Source organism: Myodes glareolus, chromosome 4, assembly GCF_982192425.1.
Source record: "Myodes glareolus chromosome 4, mMyoGla1.1, whole genome shotgun sequence".
Lineage (NCBI taxonomy): Eukaryota > Metazoa > Chordata > Mammalia > Rodentia > Cricetidae > Myodes > Myodes glareolus.
In genome coordinates, this window is record NC_142029.1 from 25,774,756 (window position 1) to 25,795,912 (window position 21,157).

A 21,157-nucleotide genomic window follows, 5' to 3' on the forward strand; every position below is an offset into this window, starting at 1 on the left:
AAAAGGCCCAGATCCCTTTGAATGAATGAGTAAGTATCCAGGGCCCTGTAGTGTCCATGGAGTTCGCTTACAAAACTCACTTTTGGAGCTAGTAACAATGTTTGTTTTTTATTTAGTTTTCTTATATTTGTTTTTTTATGTGTGTGCCACAAAAGTCTAATAATGTCTAATTGAAATTTATATGAACACTTACTTACAAGTCAATTTGATACCAAAAAATACAAAAATATAAGCACATATACACATAGTATACATACATGATCAGACTTAAAATAGATTTTTTAAACAAAGATCTTGAATGTTATTGTTTGTTGGGATTGTCTCTCCTGTAATCTTCAATGTGAAGAGAAAATTTACAAGAAAGATCTTTAGCAAAGATATAAAACCTTACATTTAGCAGTTTCATATGAAGAAAATTTGAATATGAGTTATGAAAGAGAATAAAAAGTTAATTATTTTTCTAGCTATGTCATGGACTTTTTGAGTTTGATGGTGGATTAATGCATAAAAAATATATTCAGTAGTAAAAATGGAAAACACAATGTGAAATTCTACAGCTTCCATTCTGAATAGCTGTTCTAACAGTACAGCAGTTTGCAGAAATGTGCAGATAAGGATACTTTTGGTGCAATTTTTTAAATATGTGATATTTTTATAATAAAGTTTTAAAAAGAATATTTCAAAAAGAAATACAATTTTATTACCTCTGACTGTTATATTAATGAAATAAAATTGTCTTGACCTACTTAGAACCTGCTTTGGAAAGAAATCCTTACCAAAAATCTCTGCACAGAACAATAAATTTGGTGGCTTACACTTTCTGCTCTCTTTCCTTCCTCCAATGGGGCACTAATGAGGAGCTACCCAGCTCCCTCCTGCTTCTTCCCACACTCCAAACATCTATGTCCATCTTTTTCTCTGTTCACAAATTATCTCTGCACAGTTGTGGGTTGTCTGTGTGTGTGTGTGTGTGTGTGTGTGTGTGTTTCAGTAAATGGAGCACCCGACTCACCATTTGCAGTTTGCAAGCAGAAAGTAACTCCTCTCTAGGTCCTTCTCCCTGAGTTCACCTCCTGCCACCCAGGGACTGACCTCACCTGTGAGCAGGACCCCTTTGCGGAACAACTCTACAGAAGGTAACTCCATGGAATCCCACACCTGTTTGAGTCAGCTCCGGCTCCAGCTGATTCCTACAAGTGCTGTGTGAAATCCCTGCTTCCTTACTACGGCAGCATCTGAGGGACACACTAGCAATGGAAACGTGTGTCAGGGTGCGACTGTGAGTAAAACCTTTCATAGCCACTGCCTCTCTTCAGAACTGAGATTTTAAACTCACCACCATACAAGAGAGAACGCTGCTGCAAGACTTGAAATTTTATGTTCCTTATCTCTTATGAAAGTTTAAGTTAGTGCATTATCAATCACACACCCTCTGCTTGGCATTTCCTCTGGTGGAATCAGGCAGAGACACTTTTCTTGCATCTTATTACATAATTTTCTCCAAAGAATCACCTAAATAGAATGTGACTTCTTTAAAAGTCATTTTTAAGTATTTAAACATATGAAATAACATATAAATAACACTGCACTTGCATTCATAACAGAAGTAGGAGGGAAAGAATTTATGGTGGAACAAAGTGCTATTTTTATTGGACTTAATTCATGCTGGCACTTTAAATCTACAATGGTCTAGATTTTGATAAGCAAAGGTACACTTTATAATGCCTGGGACAACAACTGAGGAAATATCATTTAAAATGATAAAGCAATTCCAAGGCACAGGAATATATTGACATCTGAGAAGAGGGAATGTTCTTTAGCCTTATTTGAACATTGCTCATGTGGATATGTATCAAAGCATCACATGGTGTGCCATAAATATATAGTTTGATGTTTGCAAAAAGTAAGCAACTAGAAATTACAGTGCATCTCATAAAACACACACAAATATTTTGTTACTTAAAAATATTAAAATGACAACTGAGAAAATATAATCTTAACACTATAATTATTTGACACAAAAAAAGGCATTAAAGGCAACAGGAAAATATGAAGACAGGGCATATAGAAGTAACAAAGAGCCAAGTGACAAGTGTAATTGAACTGTATTAGTAATTACATTTAATGAACTTTTATTAAATGTTCTCATCAGAGAAATTGCCAGATGGAATAATAATGCAACAATCAACTATTTATGCTCTATAAGTAGTTCACCATATATACTAGGGTTCTCTAGAGAACCAAAAGAATGAATATATACTAAATGAGGAGTTATTCTATTGCTTACAGGTTATGGTCAGAGTAGTCCAACAATTGCTGTCTCATAGTGAAGAGGGTGGAAACCCAGTATTTCTCAGTCCATGAGACTAGATGTCTCAGCACTATCAACCTGATACTAAAGACCTGGAGGAGTCCTGAAGAGTCTTTCTCTTCAATCTGTGTTGAAAGCTGGAAGAATCTGGTTCTAACATAAACAAAAGAATCACTGTGGCCATATATACTATCTGGATTGCTACCAGAAGATGCCACCCATGTTTTATTGTTTTTTATATATTTTTCTCTGCTTCCCTCCCCTTTTCTCCCATCCCCTTCTACCTTCTCCCATGGTCCCCACATTCTCAAGAATTTACTCAGGAGATCTTGTCTTTTTCTAGTTCCCATGTAGATTAGATCTATGTCTGTCTCTCTTAGGGTCCTCTTTGTTGTCTATGTTCTCTGGGATTGTGAATTGTAAGCTACTTTTTCTTTGCTTTATGTCTAAAAGCCACTTATGAGTGAATACATATGATATTTGTCTTTCTGGGTCTAGGTCACCTCACTCAATATGATATTTTCTAGATACATCCATTTGCCCACAAATTTCAAGATGTCATTATTTTTTTCTGCGGTGTAGTATTCCATTGTGTAAATGTACCACATTTTCCCGATCCATTCTTCGGTGGAGGGGCATTTGGTTGTTTCCAGCTTCTGGTTATGACAAGCAATGCTGCTATGAACATAGTTGAGCACATGTCCTTGTGGCACGATTGAGCATCCTTTGGATATATACCCAAAAGTGATATTACTGAGTCTTGAGGTAGGTTGCTTTCTAATTTTCTGAGAAATCGCCATACTGACATCCAAAGGGGTTGTATCAGCTTGCATTCCCACCAGCAATGCAGAAGTGTTCCCTTTACCCCACAACCTCTCCAGCATAAATTGTCATCAGTGTTTTTGATCTTGGCCATTCTTACAGGTGTAAGATGGAATCTCAGAGTTGTTTTGATTTGCATTTCTCTGATGACTGAGGATGTGGAACATTTCCTTAAGTGTCTTTCAGCCATTTTAGATTCCTCTGTTGAGAGTTCTCTGTTTAGGTCTGTACTCCATTTTTTTTATTGGATTATTTGTTCTTTTGATGACCAAATTCTTGAGATTTTTTTTTTTTGTATATTTTGGAGATCAGACCTCTGTCTGATGTGGGGTTAGTGAAGATCTTTTCTCATTCTGTAGGCTGTTGTTTTGTCTTGTTGACCATATACTTGCTTTACAGAAGCTTTTCAATTTCAGGAGGTCCCATTTATTAATTGTTTCTCTCAGTGTCTGTGCTACTGGGGTTGTATTTAGGAAGTGATCTCCTGTGTCAATGCATTCAAGTGTATTTCTCACTTTCTCTTCTATAAGGTTCAGTGTGGCTGGCTTTTTGTTGAGGTCTTTAATCTATTTGGACTTGAGTTTTGTGCATGGTGATAGATATGGATCTATTTTCGTTCTTCTACATGTCAGTATCCAATTATGCAGCACCATTTGTTAAATATGCTTTCCTTTTTCCATTTTGTATTTTTTGCTTCTTTGTCAAAAATCAGGTGTTCGAAGGTGTGTGGATTAATATCCGGGTCTTCTATTTGGTTTCATTGGTCCTCCTGTCTGTTTTTATGCTAATACCAGGCTGTTTTCGGTACTGCAGCTCTGTAATAGAGTTTTAAAGTCAGGGAATGTGATGCCTCCAGAAGTTCTTTTACTGTACAGGATTGTTTTGGTTATCCTGGGTTTTTTGCTTTTTCATATGAAGTTGAGTACCGTTCTTTTGAGGTCTGTGAAGAATTTTGCTGGGATTTTGATGGGCATTGCATTGAATTTGTAGATTGCTTTTAGTAAGATTGCCATTTTTTTTTTACTATGTTAATTCTACCTACCCAGGAGCATGGGAGATCTTTCCACTTTCTGGTGTGTTCTTTAATTTCTTTCTTCAAAGATTTCAAGTTCTTGTCATACAAGTCTTCCACTTGTTGGGTTAGAGTTACTCCTAGGTATTTTATGCTATTTGTGGCTTATTGTGAAGGGTGATGTTTCTCTGATTTCTTTCTCAGCCCATTTATCATCTGTGTACAGGAGGGATGCCACCCATGTTCAAGGTAAGTCATCCCACATCCATTAAACTGATCAGAACAATCCCCCACAGACACGCCCATAGGCCAACCTGATGCACAGAATCCCTCACAGACTCTGTTTCCCAGGTTTCTAGGTTGTATCACGTTAGCAAAGCTAAACAGCACATGTGACATTTTTATTTTTTACTTTGTCTACATATTGCTTTCTCAAGCCTTCAACGTGCTAGCCAGCCTGAGTTACAGAACAAGCCCAAAAGATTCACATCTGATTCAAAGATATAGATATGTTAAAAGAAATACAGAAAAAATCTTTCATTCAAAAAGTAATCATAATAAATGTAAAGTCATCTAGCAATGAAAAAACACAAATTAAGCAAAATCTGAAAATTGAAGAAAACAGACAATTCAAACAGAAATTTAAACCTTGTATAAAATATTCTAATCACTCTTAGTAAATGACAGAAACTCTGGGCATTAAACCAGAAAGGCTCTAAAAGACCCTTTACACAACTACCCTGACAGGTACTAACCACTGAATCTGTGTTTTCAAGTACACAAGAAACATTTTCCAGATCAGACTAAACACTAATCAAATAAGGCAAATCTTCACATATAGATTTTACTTAAAGTATGATTTTAATAGAAATGTAACTAAATAAGAAACGAGCAACACAGCTCCTTCAGAAATATGTGGGGGGAAATGATGTGGAAAGTCAGCTTCATATTTCTTAATAATTCCTGGGATATGCAAGAAATTTTAAGGAAAGAATTGTTAATACATTTTGAAATTAATTAAAAAGGAAACATTGGATATCAAAGTGCACACTGTTTACCGGAAAAAATATTACTTTAAAGACATGCCATTTTTCCCCAGACACAGCGTCTCAGTGTACTCCAGCTAGTTGAGGACCTGCTGTGTTCTGGAACGAGGCTTACCATGCAGAGTCAACATAGATTTTGTTCCCTAGAGCTCATTGAAAGCAGAGAAGCTGGACTGTAATTAAGAACTTGCTTGTGATTATGTCATACAAATTTTTGAAGAATTTGGTAAAAATATAACATAACATGTTAACATAAATAAAAGTATTCCAAAATTGTATTTCAAATTATAGACACAAAACTTCATGTGTTAATATTTAAGATATTAACAACCTGTCTTTTTAAAATTAGTAACCACAAACCAAGCAATCTGGTTAGGCTTAGCGATGGCATAGCAATGTCCCCTGAACTCTTTTATGTCCAATGCAATCCAGCAGCAAAATGGTCTAACGTTAGACTGTACAACATGGCTCTTTTTTCTCTGCTTTGGCAAAGATTCCACATACTCACCTCTATAGTCGCTGAGTTTTAGTTTTAATTTTTATTGTATATATTCATTGTATGTGGCTCAGGCTGTATAAGACATTTTCATGTGAGTATATATTGTGCATTGAGGAAATTCTCCCATAATAACTTACTCTCTTTTCCCTCTTTCCCCAGTTCCAACACTCGCTAGTCTTATATGTCCCCCCTATGTAGTTTCTTTCATGCACCATATACATACATGTTTTTCTATCTAGACAAAGCATGTGAGTCACAGATATGGGAAATGTATGATACTTTTGTATTTGAACTTTCTGAGACCGCTTTGTTTCACTTAATAGTATTATTTCCCTATTCCCTAAAAATAGTATTATTTTCCCTTAAATGGCATAACTTCATTCTTTATGACTGAAAAATTCCATTGTGTACACACTACATTTTCTTTATCCATTCCTTTGTAGATGGACACCCAGGTTGGTGCCATAGCTCCGACATTATGAATGTGCTGCCATAAACACAGACATCACTGTGATGTCCCATGACTAGCAGACAAGTCTAAGTATATTTGTATTTTTTGAAGTGGTTGGAATACTTTACATCCCACCAATCATATACAAAGTTTTTCTTTTGTCTACATCCTCCACAGAACTGTTGTTGAAATTTTTTTCATAATGGCTGTCATTATGACTAGGGTGAGATGGAATGTCAAAGTACTTTTTATTTGCATTTCTCTGATGGTGAAATGAGCCTAGAGTAATGGATAGAGTGTGTAGTTTTTAGTCAACTCAACATAAGTCAGAATAATCTTAGAAGTGGAAACCATAATTGAGGGTTTTTCTCCAACAGTCTGGTCTGTAGACAGGACCGTGGGAGCATTTTAGTGATTAATGATTAGATTAACCAATCTACCCCACTTGAGCAGTGCCATCCCTGGGCAGAGGGACTAGGTTGTATAAGAAAGCAGGCTAAGCTAGCTGCAGAGAACAAGTCAATAAGCTGCACTCCTCCATGACTCCTGCTTCAGTTTCTGCCTCCAGGTTCCTGCCTTCAGTTCCTGCCATGGCTTCCCTGGATGATGGACTAACCAGTAAGTAAAATTAAGCCTTTCTTCCCAATCTTGGTTCATCACAGCATTAGCAAACAAAGACATGGGGTATTTGGTGATTTTTTTTTTTTGAGAGAGAGAGAGAGAGAGAGAGAGAGAGAGAGAGAGAGAGAGCACGTCACATGGCCAATTCTTTCATGCACAATTTTTAAGGCTGGACAGGATGGTGTTGACATTTAGACACAACATGAAGCATACCTGATGTATATTTAGTATCAAGGTAGGTGGGCAGTAAACTGTTGTCTTGACATTCCTTGTCCACCTATTTCTTTGAGTTACAGATTGATCCATCTTTTTCTGGAAACAAATAGTCTAATAAACATTGAGCTACCAAATGCTCATTCTGTGCCAGACACCCTTCTAGGCAAAGGAGATCTAGCAGGGAATATACAGTCCAGGAGCTGTTCCAAAGGGAAACATACTCTAAAGAGAAGATTGAACTTGGAAGGTGGAGGAAGAGGCAACCTAAATTTAAAATAATACCATCTACCAGATTGGCCTGTTGGCAAGCCTGTGGGGCCTAGTACTAACTGATAATTGATGTGGAAGGGCCCAGATCACTGTGGGCAGTGCTAACCCTGGACTAGTGGTCCTGGGTACTATAAGAAAGCAGGCTGAGCAAGACATGAGGAGAAAATCAGCAAACAGCATTCTCCCATGGCCTCTGCATCAGCTTCTCTGCATCAGGCTTCTGTTCTCGCCTTATGTTCCTGTCCTAATTTCCCTGGATGATGGAGTCAGAGCTGTAAGAAAACAAAAACAAACAAACAAACAAACAACAAAAAACTCTATTTCCCAAGTTGGTTTTAGTTTTTGTATTTTATTTCAGCAAAAGCAATCCTGCTTACTACAAACTGTAAGAGCTTGTAACATGGATGACAGTGAAAAACTGATGACAAAAAGAAGCCAAAGACCAAAGAATACATAATGATTGCTTTAAGGGTTACAGAGCATATATAGGCATTGTAGTTCAATGTTGTTTACTAGTACTATATATATATGTGTGTGTGTGTGTGTGTGTGTGTGTGTGTGTGTGTGTGCTGGTGCTTAATTGTAAAGGAGGGTAAATTAAGTACCACTCTGATTAGTAGGAAGGCATATAATTAGGTAATTAAATCATTTCTGTGTTTAAGGCAGTTTCTTAACTGTGTTATATAACACATGCTTTAAAATGGGTAGAAAACACGATGCACTGATTTATTCAATTGTCTAGGATTTAAAATCCACTTTCAGAGCCCTAAATAAAACTCCTATTCCTGAAGAAGTAACTTCTCTTCTCTAAACCCCTCCTGATTCCTAATCTATTTTCTCTACCTATGGGTCCTACACAGCCCATACATAGAACCTGTTAATACTGGCTTATATTTTGGCTTGTTACTTTTACCATAATGCATTCATTTTAGCATAATGTATCCACACTGAACCTACATCAGGACTTCATCCTATGTGACTGCATACTTTTCATCCCTGTACAGACAGCCTTAGGCTCTTGTACAAGCATCTGTTCAGACCTTTGTTTTCAACCATTTAGAATTATTACATAGGAGTGGTTTTAGTATCTAGCTTTTAGTTACTAAATAGCTGTTTTATATATTCCTATCAGTAATGTGCAAAGGCTCCATTTTTCTCTATGTTCTTACGAATCTTCTTTTCCTTTTTATTCTAGTAACTGTGACGTTGTATTTCACAATGATCTCGAGTATTTTTCTAACGAGTGAAGATAATAAGCATGAAGTGGTGACTGGCCACTTGTATGTCTTCTTGGAGACATGCCTACTCAGGTTCTTCACTGATTTTTATTTTTTGAGATTATAATTTAATTGAATTTTTTCTCCTTCTCTTCCCCTTCATTTTGAAGTTGCATCATTCATCTTTCTGCTGTTGAGTTTTCATTCTATTAGCTATACAACGTGACAGTATTTCTCTAGGTTTTCTTTTCATTTTCTTGATCATCTTTTGATGTGTCAAAGTTTTTAATTTTTAATAAGCCCAGTTGTCCATTTGTGTTATTGTTGTCTTAACTAGGGCTTATCTGCCAAATCCAAGGTTATGAAGTTTTACTTAACTAACATATGAGTCCTTAAGAGTTTTATGATTTAGCTCAAATATTTGGATTATTGATCCATTTTGAGTTAATTTGTCATATATTGTCTGAAGTAGTTTGCATAAAAACTATTTAAATAATTAATTGTTACAGAACCCAAGAAGAAGAAGAAGAAGAAGTACAATGAACCTATTAACAGTGACACATCAAATTTGGAACTATGTTTTTAAATAGATATATGAAGAGAAACAGAAAATAAAATAGGAGATGAAAACCTAAAATTGATATCCTGGATAAGTTATGGACTCAAGAAAAAAAGACATATAAGTGTGTGGATTTGTGTAAATTTATGGTGCAAGATTCAATCATTCTTTCTGTGATTGTTTAAAGAAAAGCATGAGTTTTCCTTGTAATTGGGGAAATTATTCTACTATTGTTATGCCCAGTCCGTGAGGACCCCAAAAGCTCACAAGGGAGACCAACTCACTGAAATGCAAAAATAAGATTTATTGTGTGTGTGTGTGTGTGTGTGTGTGTGTGTGTGTTACAAGCCAGGAGGGACCTCGTTGGTGCAGTAGTGAGAGGAGCTACCCCACCCTTCTAGAGGGCACTATTTAAAGGCAAAACAAAACAAAACAAAACAAAACAAAAAAACAGAAAAGGTACTTTAGTAGGATGTGGGGTGATGGGTTCAATCCTGATTGGCTGACATTTGTCTAAGGGTGTCCTGGTGAAAAGCCATGGGTGTGTGCTGACAGGTGATCCTATCTAAAATGGGTGAAATGTTAGGAATTTTCTTTGGATGGTCTGTTCTTGGGTAGTGCCTGGGATCCATAGACAGACCCATAGACAGACCCATGGGAGTGTATGTACACTAAATACGGAAAACCTGACTTGCAGTGTAATCTACTGGCCTTTTGCTCTAAACTAACAAGCTACTAATATTCTGTATTTACGCTTCTCCCTGATTTCAATTAACATAAGATCATAGCCCAGGAGATTAACTGTTTATACCTTTACCTCTAAGGATATAGAAAAAAGGCATGGGTAGCTAAACTAGTCCTAAAGAAATGCCTTCTCACCTGGGTGCCAGGAGGCACCCTGTTGGAATTACAAGGAAATTTAGGTATTTGATGAACATACAAATCAAACACCTTCACCCATGGGTTGCTTTGGTTACCAAAGCTGTATCCCCAGTTGCCGGGGAAGAAAGCAGAAGCAGGCACTGCTGTGTTTTTCTACAATTATTAATCATAAACTTCTAGCTTAATTAGTTACACTTAAGAAATGTAGTTAGCGCATGAAAACATCTTCCTAGAATTTTGTAGTGATTTAAAGTCCCATTCTTAATTAATCCTCCTGGCATTTCCAGGGGAGCTTCACAGCCACGCCTCCCCCTCTGAGAGGCCTCCTTTACCTGCTTTTGTGATTCTGTGAAATGCGTGCTTGCTACTATTCTTACTGCCTATGGAATTGCTAACTTGTCTGTATGTGTATAAAAACTGAAAACCTTGTGGGGAAGAAGCCTTTTACTTCCTTGTCCAAGAAATAAAAAAAATAAGCAGAGGAAACATGCTTGAGTCAATTTGTCCTGCCCCTCATATCCCCCTTCTCAGTCAGTTTTTGCTTGCTATAGATGTCCTGTTCTGAATCCTAAGGGAATGCTGAGACTGGTACTCAGTAACCCTTGTTACTGTTACTTAGTCTAAGCAAGGGGAAATGCAGGCAATTATGCTTTCATAGTCATATTTCTGATATTGGAGTGGCTTATGATGCTAGACTTTAAGTTAACCTGTAAGTTTCACCTGCCCAAGGACCAGGTAACTTCCTGAAATTCTGGGAGTTGTAGCTCTTGGAAAATAACAACAACCCTCATGGGAAAGTATGGTGGCCTATGGGTTTTATACTTACAAGTCAAACAACACTTGCCTTGGGGCCACTTACCTGGAAAGTTTCTGACCAAATTCCCTCTTGGTTGGTGTATGGTCAAAACAACACCTCTATATCCAAAGAGTCTGGGATGATTGGAACCGTCACCCCAGTCCCTGGCATTCATTCTGGGATATTTGGTCATGAATATAACCTCAGTTCCTTGTCACACCCCATATTCAAAGAGTCTGGAATGTAATATTAAGCTGGGGGCATCACCCCAGCCCTCTAACACCCGTATATCCAAGAAGTCTGGGATGATTGGAAGCCCCTGGCCTGGAAGTTGCCCTGGCTTGGACTCCAACTCCCAGCCTGCCAAGTGCTGACCCCTCCCCAGGAAGGGTCAGGACCACATGTGGTTTGGGTTTGAGTGTGCGCTCTCTTTGTCTTTCCCCTGCCATGTCCCCGGCCACCCGGGATAGCTGTCTATTAAACACGGGCATTTGATGTGTTTTAATCTGGTCTGATTGGATTTCCTAACAGTTGGTATTTAATATTTTAATAAAAACTTGCTTTAATTTGGACAAAATGGTAGAACTGGTTTTTCCTCTGGTGAATTTCAGGATTAACATATGGAGGCCCCAGCGAGATAATTCCACCCCAAACTCTGAGGTGGGTTTTCCACTCCAGCTCCAGGGACCCTCTGCAGTGAACAGCTATATTTGAAAAACGAAGCAGCGAGCATTTTTAGGGAGGCCTCCCTTTTCTTGGCAAGCCACAGAAACTCTTTTTAGTTCTATAGCACTTTTCTGTTTGGTTTCTGAATTCTGGTTTTGGGGTACCCTACTGGAAACAAAGGAGGTCTGAATAGACTACAAAATCTTTCACCAGGGCGCAGGGAGATGTCCCATGACTCTGATTATTTCTGATTTTCTTTCTGGCTAACTAGGAGTTCAACCAGAGCCACCGGTTGTTTTCTGACTTGCTTTGAATCTCTGGTTTCACGCCGTAGAAACATGGGGGACTGAGTCAAACTCAGAGTGGACCAGCACCTTGGCTCTGTCAGAGCAGTTCCAATGTCTAGGATTCAAAAGGAAGCAAGGATACTCTAGAACATTTGGGGATCTTCACTCTAAGAATAAAAATGGCACTTTATTTTGATATTACTAGAACACATGTTTTAAGAGACTTTAAATGTCTTGAAAAGAAAATTTTAGAGTTTTACAAAAAATTTTAAAGCTGGATTTATTATTATTATTATTTTGTTTTTTTAAGACAGGGTTTCTCTATAGCTCTGCAGCTTTGGAGCCTATCCTGGAACTAGCTCTTGTAGACTAGGCTGGCCTCAAACTCACAGAGATCTGCCTGCCTCTGCCTCACCAGTGCTGGAATTAAAGGCCTATGCCACCACTACCTAGAAAAACTGGATATTTTTAAGGAACAGCTTTTTTAAATGTTTAAGTTTATTAATCTATGGTACATTTTAAATTTATAAAATATTTTATTACAATGTCTTTTTTAATATATGATCTTGATAAATGGATAAATAAAAGGTTAAACATTAGTGCCATAGCTAAACACCAGAGATTGAGGTATTATTATCTTATGCTGCAATAAAATGGTGACCCTAAGCAGTTTGACAAAAGAACTTGGAACCACTGGCTTAGAGAATATCTTTCCTTACGTATTTTAAGGGGCTGGAGAGATGGCCCAGTGGTAAGGAATACTTGTTTGCTCTTACAGAGGAGCCAGTTTCAATTAAGAGGATTCAGCGCCCCAATGGTGGCTCACAATGCTCTGTATCTCCAGTTTCAGGGGATCCAAAGCCTACTTCTTGTCTCCTCAGGTATGCACATGGTACACATACATGCAGGCAAAGACACATTGATGTTTGCTCTTGCTCTATCAATAAGCAATCAGCAACAAATGTAGGCATACAATAATTCTTTCACTTAATCAAAAATCAAAAATCACTATCTTTTATGCGGCAAGAGGCTCACTATGTCCATAGCCCAGACTCGCCTTAAATTTAAGATATCATTGCCTCAGCTCCATCCAGGGTTACAAAAGTGTACCATCATGCTTGATCACACTATTTCCTTATTGCCATATAATTTCAGTTTTCCACCATAGAGTTTATTTCTATTCAGCATAAAAAGACATCTATGAAATGCAAATATCAGTAGAAGGAGAAAACCAACTTCTGCAAGATGTTCTCTGACCTCCAGACACACATAAATGTCAATTTTTTAATTAAAAATATTTGGCCAGGCAATGGTGACACGTCTTTAATCCCAGCACTTGGGAGTCAGAGGCAGGCAGATCTTTTTGAGTTCAAAGCCAGCCAAAGTGAGTTCCAAGACAGCCAGAGCTACACAGAGAAACCTTGTCTCAAAAAAAAAAAAAAAAAAAAAAAAAGATTTTGGCCACTAGCACACATTTAAAGGTGGCTTATATGTATTTAAAGGCGTATAAAAACACAGAAAGTTTATAAGGCAACTCACAATCACTTTATTAAGTATATAATAAATTCACACTTTATACACATGAATACTGAGCTCAGAAAGGCTCATCGGAGTGTTCTAAACTCATCCATGTCTTGTGCTTTGATCAGTGGAACAATACTATGGAAATAATTAGCATGGCTTGAGGTTAGGCCATCCCAGGACATAATCCTCTTGTCCTACAGGCAACCACAAAAACTACCAGCTGAGGCCACAGCAATGGTTAGAGAGGGTTTTACATATATATTTTAAGATCTGTGTGCATCTTCTATTTTTGTGTGATGTTGTTGGGTCTTTGCCTGGTTTTGGTATTGGGGTAATAGTGGCTTTGAAAAAACAATCTGGAAATGTTCCTTCAGTTTCTATTTTTGCAGACTTATTTGAAGAGCATTAGCATCAATTCTTCTTTGACGGTCTGGTTGAATTTATGTTGAACCCATTTAGTCCAGGGTTTTTGGATTGGGAGATTTTTAATTATTGATTTTATTTCACTAGGGAATATAGATCTGTTTAAATTGTTTATCTGATCTTGATTTAAACTTTGGAAGATTGTATGTATCAAGAAATTCATCCTTTTCAGCTTTCTCAATTTAGTGGAATACAGATTTATTAATTATAGGCTTATTATTTCTCTGAATTTCCTCTGTGCCTGTTGGAATCTCCCACTTTGGGTCTTCTTGCAGTCATTTATTTAATTTGGTAAAGGATTTGTTGTTGACTTTCTCAAAGAAACAGAATCAACTCCTCATTGACTTTTTGGGGGTTTTGTTGTTTTTGTTTGCTTCTATTTCATTAATTTCAGTCCTGAATTTATTTCTTGCCTTTTCTTCTTTGGGGGTATTATTATTTCTTTTTGTTCTAGAGCTTCCAGACATGTCACTAAGTTATAATATGGTGTAGGCACTTAGTGCTATGAACTTGACTCTTAGAACTACTTTATTGTATCTCATAGCTTTGGGCATGTTGTGTTTTCATTTTCATTCAATTCTAAAAGGTTGTTAATTTCCTTCTTGATTTAAATCCTAACTCAGTTTTCCTTCGGTAGTGAGTTATTCAGTTTCCACACATCCGTGTAATTTTTTCTGCTGTTTTTGTTGTTGTGTGATATTCAGCTTTAATCCATGATGTTCAGAAAGAATGCAAAGCATTATTTGATTTTCATTTACCTGTTGAGACTTGCATTGTGTCCCAGTACGTGATCAGTTTTGAAGGAAGTTCCATGAGCTGCTGAGAAGTATATTCTTTAGTGTTTGAGCGGAATGTTCTGTAGACATCTGTGAGGTCCTTCTGATTTATGGTATTATTTAGCTCCAACATTTCTATTTAGTTTTTGTCTGGATGACTTGTTTAGTAGTGGGGGGAGGGTACTGAAGTCACCTACTATCACTTGTGAGGGTCAACATGTGATTTTAGCTGTAATAATGTTTCTTTCATGAACTTGGGTCTCCTTGTGTTTCACACATAAATGTTTAGAATTGCAATATCCTCCTGTTGGATTTTTCTTTGATGATTATGTAGTATCCTTCCCTATCTCTTCTGATTAGTTTTGGTTTGGTCTATTTTGTCAGATATTAAAATGGTTACACCTACTTGGTTTTTTGGGGTTCATTTGCTTGGAATACCTTTCCATCCTTTTACTCTAAGGTATGTCTATCATTGATAGTGAGATGTGTTTCCTGCATACAACAGAAGGATAGATTCTGTTTTCTAATTCAGTCTCCTAATCTTTGTCTCTATATCGAGGAATTGAGATAATTAATATAGAGAGTTATTCATGAGTAGTGTTTATTGATTCCTATTATTTTGTTGTTATAGTGTGCCCCCTCCCCATTTTTTACTTACTGTTTTGGGATTATTTATTCCTTTTGTCTTCTTGGTGTATATAGTTAACCTCTTCAGACTGAAGTTTTTCATCTAGTGACTTCTGTAGAGCTGGATTGGTAGATTATTTCAATTTGGCTTTCTCTTGGGATGTTTTCTATCTTCATTTTTTTGTAATTGATAGTTTTTTGGGGGGGTATAATACTCTGGAATGGCATCCATGATCTCTCAGAGTTTGTAGAAGTCTTTCTAGGTTTCAGAGTCTCCATTGAAAAGTCAGCTATTATTCTAATGGTCCTATCTTTATATGTTACTTGGAGATTTTTCTTCTACATCTTTTAATACCCTTTCTTTCTTGTGTAAATTTAGTATGTTGATTATTATATGTTGTGGGTAATTTATTTTCTGGTCCTGTCTATTTGGTGTTTTGTATTTTTCTTGTATCCTGATCAGCACCTCCTTCATTAGACTGGGAAAATTTTCTTCCATGTTTTGTTAGCAAATATTTTCTATGCCTTTGACCTGGGTTTCTTCTCCTTCCTCTAAACCTATTATTCATAGACTTTGTCATTTCATAGAGTTCCAGATTTTCTGGATATTTTGTGCCTGGGTTTTAGGTCACATTTTCTTTGACTGAGCTATTTATTTCTTCTACTTGTTTGCAAGACCTGATATTCTCTCTTCCACATCTTTTAATCTATTGGTGAGATTTACCTCTGACATTTTTGTTTGACATCCAGAACTTTTCATTTTCAGTTTTATTTCAAATTGCATTTTCTTTGGTGATTCTATTTCTATTTTCATGTCTTAAAGTGTTTTATCATTTCACTCAACTGTTCACTTGTGCTTTCATGGTCTTCATTACGGTATTCATATCCCCTTTAAGGTCCTTGAATATATTCATAATTGCTATTTTGAAGTCAATGTCTGATGATTCAACTAAATTGTATTTCTCATGGCCTATTACAATATGGCTACTGACTTCTAGTGGAGAAATACTGTCTTGACTATTCCTATTTAGGTTTTTGTGATATAATCTAGTATCTAGAGTTATGTTTGTCCTTTCTAGTCCAGGGAAAACCTTATATAAAGCTGCAAACCCACCAGCTCCAGCAGAAGCACTGGTGTGACAGCGCTGAAGTAACCTTTAAGGGGATAAGCACAGAGGTTTCTCAGTGATTTGTAGTCTTCTTAGGAGCTTCACTGCTCTCGCATCTCTGCCCTGAGACAGACACATGTTTAATCAGTTAAGGTTTAGTTCAGGGGTAAAAACCACACAGGTTCTTGGTGCCAGAACAGTGCTGTCAGGCTCATCTTCCATGTCACTGCCAAGCCCTCTCACTGCTGCCCCTGTTTATATCAGAAGATGCACGGATGAGCTGGGTTCACCACTTTCAAGGAGACGTAGTTTCTAAGTCCCAACAAACTTTGATTGGGAACAGTTTCCAGTTAGTACCCTCACAATTCCATAGCATTTCATTGTAAGAAGAAAGTGAGCTAACTTATGTAAAAGACCAACAAAGCCCCTGGGTATTCTTGTAAAGGGAACGGTTTCACTGTAACCAAAACCGAGACAAACCTGCTGAAGATTAAAAGTTACATGCCAGCTTGAAATCCGGCAGCTCAATTTCCCCCTGTAGCACTTGGGTGACGGGCTGTTTAGTGTCACAGGAGCAAAGGAAAGGTGTCAACATCACACACTTTGTGCTTTTAGCTGCTTGCACGAGGTTCAGCGACACTCTGCCGATGATACGCCATTATCTCCCTGTCCGGCTTCTCAGAGATAAAAACGGTGAGCTTTACCTCGACCTGCCCAGCTCCAGACAGCACACGCAGCAGCTTTTAACTGAGAAGGCTCACGGACTCGGAACAATTTTAGACTCCCCCAAGGAAGCCAGCATGTCATCACTCTTAAAGAGCCTGGAATTATACTAAAAAGAATGATTTTATCCTACAAAAATATAAAATGAAAAAAACCTGAATAGTTAATATACAGACTTGGCCTTGGCTAAGTAACAGTGTCAGTGTAGGTTACTGCATTTAAGGGCACAGCCTACGGTTCTAGTGAAGGACATGAAAGCCGTGCACAGAGAGAACAGCCCTTCAGCCTTGTGTGACACCAGTACATAAAACACAAGGGCTACCCAGGTTACCACATTCAGAAATTTACTTGCTCAGCAGAAGTTAGCTTAGGAGACAGTTAAGTACCAAACCTCAATCTCTTTGGGGATTCTCAGAACTTCCCATTGGATCTGTGATTCTCAGCTGCGCTGCACACTCAGGACAATCAAATCTGGAGGGGAAGTCCAGAAGCATCAGTCTTTGTTTCCAGGATGCCTCGAATGTGCAGCAGGCTGCAGGCCACACAGCAGCTCTTCCAGAGGCCGCTGCATGAAAGCACGCGGACAGTTCTGCTGCTTCTAAGTTCCAGGAGCAAAGGGTCTTTTTAGAAAAGGACACAGTTGTGCTTCCTCTAAAGACACAGGCTGCTGTTTGGCATGCTGGCTGCCAGAGGTTATCTGGAGCGCTGGTTGTAAAGAAGAAAGTCTTTGTCTTGGCAGAGCAGGCAGAGTTTCAGGCTTCGGCAGCTACCTCCAGCAACAAAAAATGCCCAGATGCCCATGAGCACCATGATTATGTATGCTGATGCCAGATTGACTCCATAATGAGGACTTAGGAAGGTCTGCAAAGGAAAAATAAATCAGCCTGGGTAAAAGCACAAGCCTTTAAAACTTATGGAATAAACAGAGATACTGGAAAACACACAACCTTTCAACAGCTGGATAGCATCTCATAAATATGGGATGATTGTCATGTGTTAAAGACTCAGAAAGGCACAGCAGACACTGGTCTATGAACTTGCACTTTGCTTTACTCAAATGGCAAGCAGCTGACTGGAACTGGTCATACAGAAGTGAGCAGTTTTGATGGAGAACACACATAGGGAAAAAAGGACAAGGTTTGGCACTTCCTTTTGATTTCAGAACCAGTGAAGAGGCATGTCTCTTGCTGTGTCTATTGTCAAAAAGCAATGTCAACTGGTTTGCTTCTTAGCTTCTCTTATCCAGGGATTTTTTTTTTGGGGGGGGGTTGGTGGTGTTTTTTTTGTTTGTTTGTTTGTTTGTTTGTTTTGTTTTGTTTTTTGGTGGGTGGAGGGGTGAAAGTGAAAACCTGCTCGCTCAGAGAGGCTGAGTAACAACTAGTTGACCTTCTCTCTTTATAGGTGTCTTTGAAAGACAAAGTACATCTGCTACAACAAAATAAAAAAGCCCACGTCACACAGAGTCCCTCCCTGCTCCTTTCTGTGCATTCTCTCTATCGTCTTACAGACGCCCTCTGACTCTCTGTGGTTACTTTCTGTCAACTAGTTGCTAACTCTGCTTCCTGTGCCAAAGTTGATTTAACTTAATTATCCCACATGCAAACTCGGGATTCTTAGTGTGATCGAATAGCCCACAACACACTGACTCACACAGATACACATAAGTTAAAATAAAATAATCTTAAAGGCTGCCAAGATGAACAAAGAACAATATCATTAGATTTGGAAAAGTGAGGGTTTGGAAGGGTGGTTTGAGCAAAAGCCAGATTGGACTAGAAGTCTGAGGGATAAAGTAGAAGAGACAGGACCAGTGAGATGGCTCAGTGGGTAAAGGTTCTTGTTGTCAAACCGGATGATATCAATTTGACTCTCTGGAACCACGTGGTGGAAGGACAGACCATGTTGTCTGACTTCCACACCATGCACATGCACCTGCACATGTACGTATACACACACACACACACACACACACACACACTCTAATAAATACATGCATACAAATAACAATTTAAAAATTAGAGACAGAATTTGTGGAGACTATACTTTGAGATGTGTGGTGTTATCATGAAAGGGAAAAATGTTGTAGGGGGGAAGTCGTAACAAGTTTTGTGTAAGATGTGTCTCAGTGTACAAAAAGGAACAGACTGGTCCTAAACGATGGTGGCACAACCAAAGGGAAGTACTAGAGGCAGGATAGATTAGGGTCACAGCCTGAACAGAGTGGCTTTAACCTGGGAGCCGGAGCTAAGTTTAGAGCCTAAGCTCCCATCTAACCCAACTTTATCCTAACAAAGGAGAAGATCTGACTGTGGCAGTTATTTGCCAGATGATTTTAAAATAAGTGTTTTGGGATTCAGTAAGTAACCCCTCTCATGACCACTCAAACTGTACATGCTAAGGCACTGAACTTGACCTATCAACCCGGCCAGGGAAGTGGGTTCATTTTGCAGGTAGCACCTCATACAGGAAGAATGCTGCATGCTAGAGGCACCTGTGGGCATCGCAGGTGTTGAGAAGTTTATGAATTTCTTTCTAAAATAATTCTACAGTCAATTCCATAAAATTTTCATTTATATTCAAGAATGATAAAGTCTTCTGCATTTCCTTCAGTTTATTTCCTTTAGAACCAGTTTTCTTTTTTAAGCAATCACAAAATTTTTTAAAAATCTTATTATAAAATACATGTAAAAGTTACATAAAATCTTACAATTTTATATAACTTTATATAAAATTATATATAATTTATAGAAATTTATTCTAGAAAATGAGAACATACAAATTGGAAAACTAATTTTTAAGACTTAAAGCTTAGATTATTTAGTCATCAGAACATAAGAAGAAATAATAAACCCCAATTAATTAGATAATATAAAATGGGAATTTGGAACTGGGGATGTAACTCATGGGAGACTTGCCTATGTGCATGTGGGAGCCCCGAACTATAAACAAATCACCTCCAAAAACAATGTAAAAACTGGATGTGGCAACTGAGACAGGAGGATTGCCATAAATGAGGCTGTCGAGAGCTCCAGAGTGAACTCTAAGCCAGTTTGGGCTATAGAATGAGACTATCTAAAGAACAAAACAAATAAAGATAAATATGCTGCAGAAGCTATTTGTAATACATACACCCAACTAAAGATTCTTTTATAGAAAATAAAAAAAAATCTAAAAATTTAAAGACAGTTGGAGGTAGGTAAAATATTTGAACAACAGCTTCAAAAAGAATTCTCCAACTGACAACAGACATATGAAGATGTGTTTATTATCAAGGGAATAAAAGTTCAAAGTTTACTTTGTGTCTACTACATTCCTGGAAAGATAAGAAAGTTATTACAAGTGTTGGCAAGGGCATAGAGGAGTTGAAGCTCATGAATAAATGGTTAGTCAACACAACCATGCTGAAAACTGAGTGATACCACCAGCTGACTTAGTGATTCCTCTAGTCCACCTAGAGTGCTTCTGGGCATGTATCCAACAGAAATGTGCACATGTCTTTGCTGAAGGATATATATGTAAACACTTATAGTCTTACTCTTCACAACAGTTAAACACTAGAGCACTAAAGATATGACTCAGTGGGTTAAGTGCTTTGGGTGCAGCAGATGTGCTACAGGCCTTTAATCCAAGCATTAGGGAGACAGAAGTACATGGATCTCCATGAGTTTGAGGCCAGCCAAGGCTACACAGTGAAAGCATGTCTTTAAAAAAATGACAGGTAGATCCCATGTCTCCCCTCAGTGTGCTTGGCTCCCACGACACTCAGCTCTTCAGGTGCCCTAATTTCCTACTTTCAGTTACTCTTTGTGTTTCTTTCCTGACTCCTCCTTTTTAGTCTGATCTCAAGGATGGAGTGTCATGGGCCTCTATGAGCATCTTCTCTGTTTACCCACAATTTTTGAGCTGCCTTCTCTCAACCAAACTCCTCCCCAAAGCTACCCCTTTCCATCAAACTTTTACCTGACCTCTACCCTGGATGTTTAACAGAGCACCTTCTAAGTAACGGACCCAAATAGAACCACGCCTATCAAGCCCTCAAACTCAGCTAATGGCACTACACTATCCTTTCAGTTGTCCAGGCCAAAAACATTAACGAAATCCTCGGCTCCTCTTCTTCCTCTCATCTGCCTCATCCACTCTGTGGAAACATTGATGGTTCTACGTCTGATATGTATTTCCTTTATCTGGCTATTTCTAATTCTTCACTGCTCTTTCTCCAAATCTTCCATGCCTTTCCCTTAATGAGTTGACCTCTCCCAGCTAGTTTACTCTTAGTGTAGTAGTCAAAGAAATTCTTTCCATATGTATGTCAATTATCCT

At 38.0% G+C, this 21,157-nt stretch overlaps 1 protein-coding gene and 1 long non-coding RNA gene across 3 annotated transcripts in view; one reads left to right on the top strand and one right to left on the bottom strand.

The window, feature by feature from the left end:
* The window catches only part of Aph1b (aph-1B gamma-secretase subunit), a 59,923-nt gene that overhangs the window by 21,443 nt on the left and 17,323 nt on the right, over nucleotides 1–21,157 (bottom strand). Inside the window, exon 6 of one of the 2 annotated variants that reach the window (XM_087905340.1) lies at nucleotides 13,178–17,698. The exons of the other annotated variant lie outside the window; for it this stretch is intronic. Coding sequence (XP_087761466.1) covers nucleotides 17,531–17,698 — 168 coding nt within the window. The 3' untranslated portion in view covers nucleotides 13,178–17,530. Of the gene's footprint in view, nucleotides 1–13,177; nucleotides 17,699–21,157 lie in introns of those variants that run through there. 2 annotated transcript variants of the gene reach the window in all.
* LOC146894580 (uncharacterized) lies at nucleotides 1,057–9,071 on the top strand. Its single transcript, XR_015001767.2, has 4 exons — nucleotides 1,057–1,279; nucleotides 4,350–4,394; nucleotides 6,697–6,759; nucleotides 8,975–9,071. It is a non-coding gene; the product is annotated as an uncharacterized LOC146894580 (long non-coding RNA).